Consider the following 3,085-nt stretch of genomic DNA (forward strand, 5'->3'; position numbering starts at 1 on the left):
AGTAGAGACGGGGTTTCACCATGTTGACCAGGATGGTCTCGATCTCTTGACCTCGTGATCCACCCGCCTCGGCCTCCCAAAGTGCTGGGATTACAGGCTTGAGCCACTGCGCCCGGCCATGAGACACAGTTTTGTGCTTGTTGCCCGGGCTGGAGTACATAGCACGATCTTGGCTTACCGCAACCTCCGCCTCCTGGGTTCAAGCGATTCTCCTGCCTCGGCCTCCTGAGTAGCTGGGATTACAGGCATGCACCACCATGCCGGGCTAATTTTGTATTTTCAGTAGAGATGGGGTTTCTTCATGTTGGTCAGGCTGGTCTTGAACTCCCGACCTCAGGTGATCTGCCTGCCTCGACCTCCCAAAGTGCTGGGATTACAGGTGTGAGCCACCTCGCCCGGCCTATTTTTCCTTTTTGGTAGTCAGTGTTGCCCCCCACCCTGCCACCCCACCCACCAGGCTTTGTAGACAAATCCTAGCACAAAGGCAGGGAGCAGCAGCTTTGTATTAAGGGCATTCTATTGCTTCTTCCTCTCCCCAGGTATGTCTTCTCTGCTGACTCTTGGCATGAGCCTTGGAGGGACAGACACTGGTCAGTTCAAACATACCTGGCTCCTTGGCAGAAGAGTTGATTGGAGGGAGGTTATCACTCTTCACAGGATCCCCAGGAAGTGGTCCATATTGCTGCCCGTAATGTGGGCTTAGTCAACGGTGGTCATGGCTAGTGAGGTGATGACGAGACTTATTCCCAGTCTCTCAGGGCCCTTAAATGATACATCTAGTTTTTTTTTTTTTTAATTTATTGAGATGGAGTCTTACTCTGTTGCCCAGGCTGGAGTGCCATGGTGTGATCTCGGCTCTCTGCAAACTCTGCCCCCTGGGTTCAAGCGATTCTCCTGCCTCCTAAGTAGCTGGGATTACAGGTGTCCACTACCATGCCCAGCTAATTTTTGTATTTTTAGTAGAGACAGAGTTTCACCATGTTGGCCAGGCTGGTCTCAAAACTGCTGACCTCAGGTAATCCACCCTCCTTGGCCTCCCAAAGTGCTGGGATTACAGGCGTGAGCCACAGCGCCCAGCACATACTTATTTTCAATCAGTATTCTTCTTGGCTGTCTTTTTTTTTTAATGGCATTTGTAGAAGATGATCTACTCTGTGTGTGCGTGTGCGTGTGTGTGTGTGTGTGTGTATCCCAAATAACACAAGTGAAGTTTTGCTTCATAGTTTACATAACCTGTACTCACAAGCAGTATTTCCACAGCACATAAAAGAAAAAACACAGCCAGGCAAGGTGACTCACACCTGTAATCCCAGCACTTTGGGAGGCTGAGGCAGGCAGATCACCTGAGGTCAGGAGTTTGAGACCAGCCTGACCAATATGGCAAAACCCCGTCTCTACTAAAAATACAAAAAAAAAAAAAAAATAGCCAGATGTGGTGGCACATGCCTGTAATCCCAGCTACTCAAGAGGCTGAGGTAGGAGAATCACTTGAACCTGGGAGGTGGAGGTTGCAATGAGCTGAGATTACACCATTGCACTCCAGCCTGGGCAACACTAGCGAGACTCCATCTCAAAAAAAAGAAAAAACACGTCTGTGTTCATTTTTATGGCATAAACTGAATGGATGGGTGATGGATAGGTGGACAAGACTGTCCTGGTAGCTTTTTACAAACAAGGAACCACTAATGCTCAGTGTTCCTAGAGGGCCTCCCCTCCCTAGACAGGTTTCTGTTCCCTTGGCGCAGGAAATGCCCATGAACTTGCTCTCTTTTCCTTGATGCTACCTCCCCCCCAACCCCCGACCCCCTGCTCCCACTCCCAGGAGGCTCATCTTCTGGACCTTGCAGGAGGTGTGATGACTGTGTTATCTCCCTAGGGCGTCTGTGAGGAAATGACCTATGAGGAAATTCAGGATAATTATCCACTGGAGTTCGCCCTGCGGGACCAAGACAAGTACCGGTACCGGTACCCTAAAGGGGAGGTAGGTAGGGTTTGGGGCTTAGTTCCAGCCACCTACTGCCTGCCCGGGAGTACCCCCTGTGGCTGAATTGGGTAGCATAAGGGGCATGGTCTTGGAGGCAGGCCAGCCTGGGTGTGTGTTTCATCTCCACCACTTCCCAGCTATGTGGGCCGGACCTTAGTCCCTTCCTCGGGTTGGGGGTGGGCAGTGCCGTGTAGGGCAGGCCTTCAACCCAGAGACCTTTGGCTCCCTGCTCCACATTCTTGTTCCCCTTCCTGGGGGTGGAGAATTTGGAAGGGCAGGGCCTGAGGTGATGGGTCTGTGGTGTTAGGCTTTCCTGGGAACCCCGTAGACAGTGCACAGTCCCTTGGCATTCCCAGGCTAGCTCCTTTCCCAGGGAGTTGTTGGCCCTCTCTACGGTGCTCAAATGGCTGGGAAGTTGGGGACACCATGAAGCTTGGGACTAGGGTTTCAACTCGCTCGTGTTCCTGTCTCAGGCTTCACCCTTCCTTTAGATGCTTCCTCTTGTCACAGGCCGAGCCCATCCTGTCCTCTCTGTGGCTCTAGGCACCACCCGCAGCCCTGGCACCAGACCCAGGGAGACCTTCCACACATGAGCTGCGGCTACCGCAAGCCACTGCACTTGTCACCTTCTCTGACACAGGTCAGCCCAGGCCCCAGGTCAGAAATTCAGGGTCACTTTTGACTGAGGCATCTTCTTCCACTTCCAGGAGGTGGCCTGGGGCAGGGGCCGAATAAATATACCCCCCATCAACACACATATATACACATACATGTACACATGTAGAAACACCTCCACCCAGAAGCCAGGCTCACAGGCCCCTCTACTGTACCATCCTCAGGATAGTATAGCTCTTGGGAACATTCACTATTCCCCACATCATGTTGTAAGGCCAAGTTCAGATTTAGAACCAACCTGGATAACGGTCAGGAAAAAACAAAGCTGCTGGCTGCTCAAACTTGAGAATACAGGGAGGAGAATTGGTTGAGAAGTTCATGTTAGCAAAAGAATTGATCGGCCGGGCGTGGTGGCTCCTGTAATCCAAGCACTTTGGAGGCGAAGGCGGGCGGATCACCTGAGGTCAGGAGTTCAAGACCAGCCTG

General features: G+C 52.0%; 1 protein-coding gene across 6 annotated transcripts in view; it reads left to right on the forward strand.

Annotated features, from left to right (window-relative positions):
- Window positions 1–3,085, forward strand: part of PFKFB4 (6-phosphofructo-2-kinase/fructose-2,6-biphosphatase 4) — a 49,750-nt gene that overhangs the window by 39,615 nt on the left and 7,050 nt on the right. For all 6 annotated transcript variants that reach the window (XM_017513006.2, XM_037727206.1, XM_037727191.1 and 3 more), the window contains exon 10: window positions 1,877–1,981. In XM_017513006.2, the coding sequence (XP_017368495.1) occupies window positions 1,877–1,981 (105 nt within the window). The remainder of the gene's footprint in view (window positions 1–1,876; window positions 1,982–3,085) is intronic.

The sequence above is a fragment of the Cebus imitator genome, unplaced genomic scaffold (genome assembly GCF_001604975.1).
Source record: "Cebus imitator isolate Cc_AM_T3 unplaced genomic scaffold, Cebus_imitator-1.0 Scaffold0, whole genome shotgun sequence".
Classification (NCBI taxonomy): domain Eukaryota; kingdom Metazoa; phylum Chordata; class Mammalia; order Primates; family Cebidae; genus Cebus; species Cebus imitator.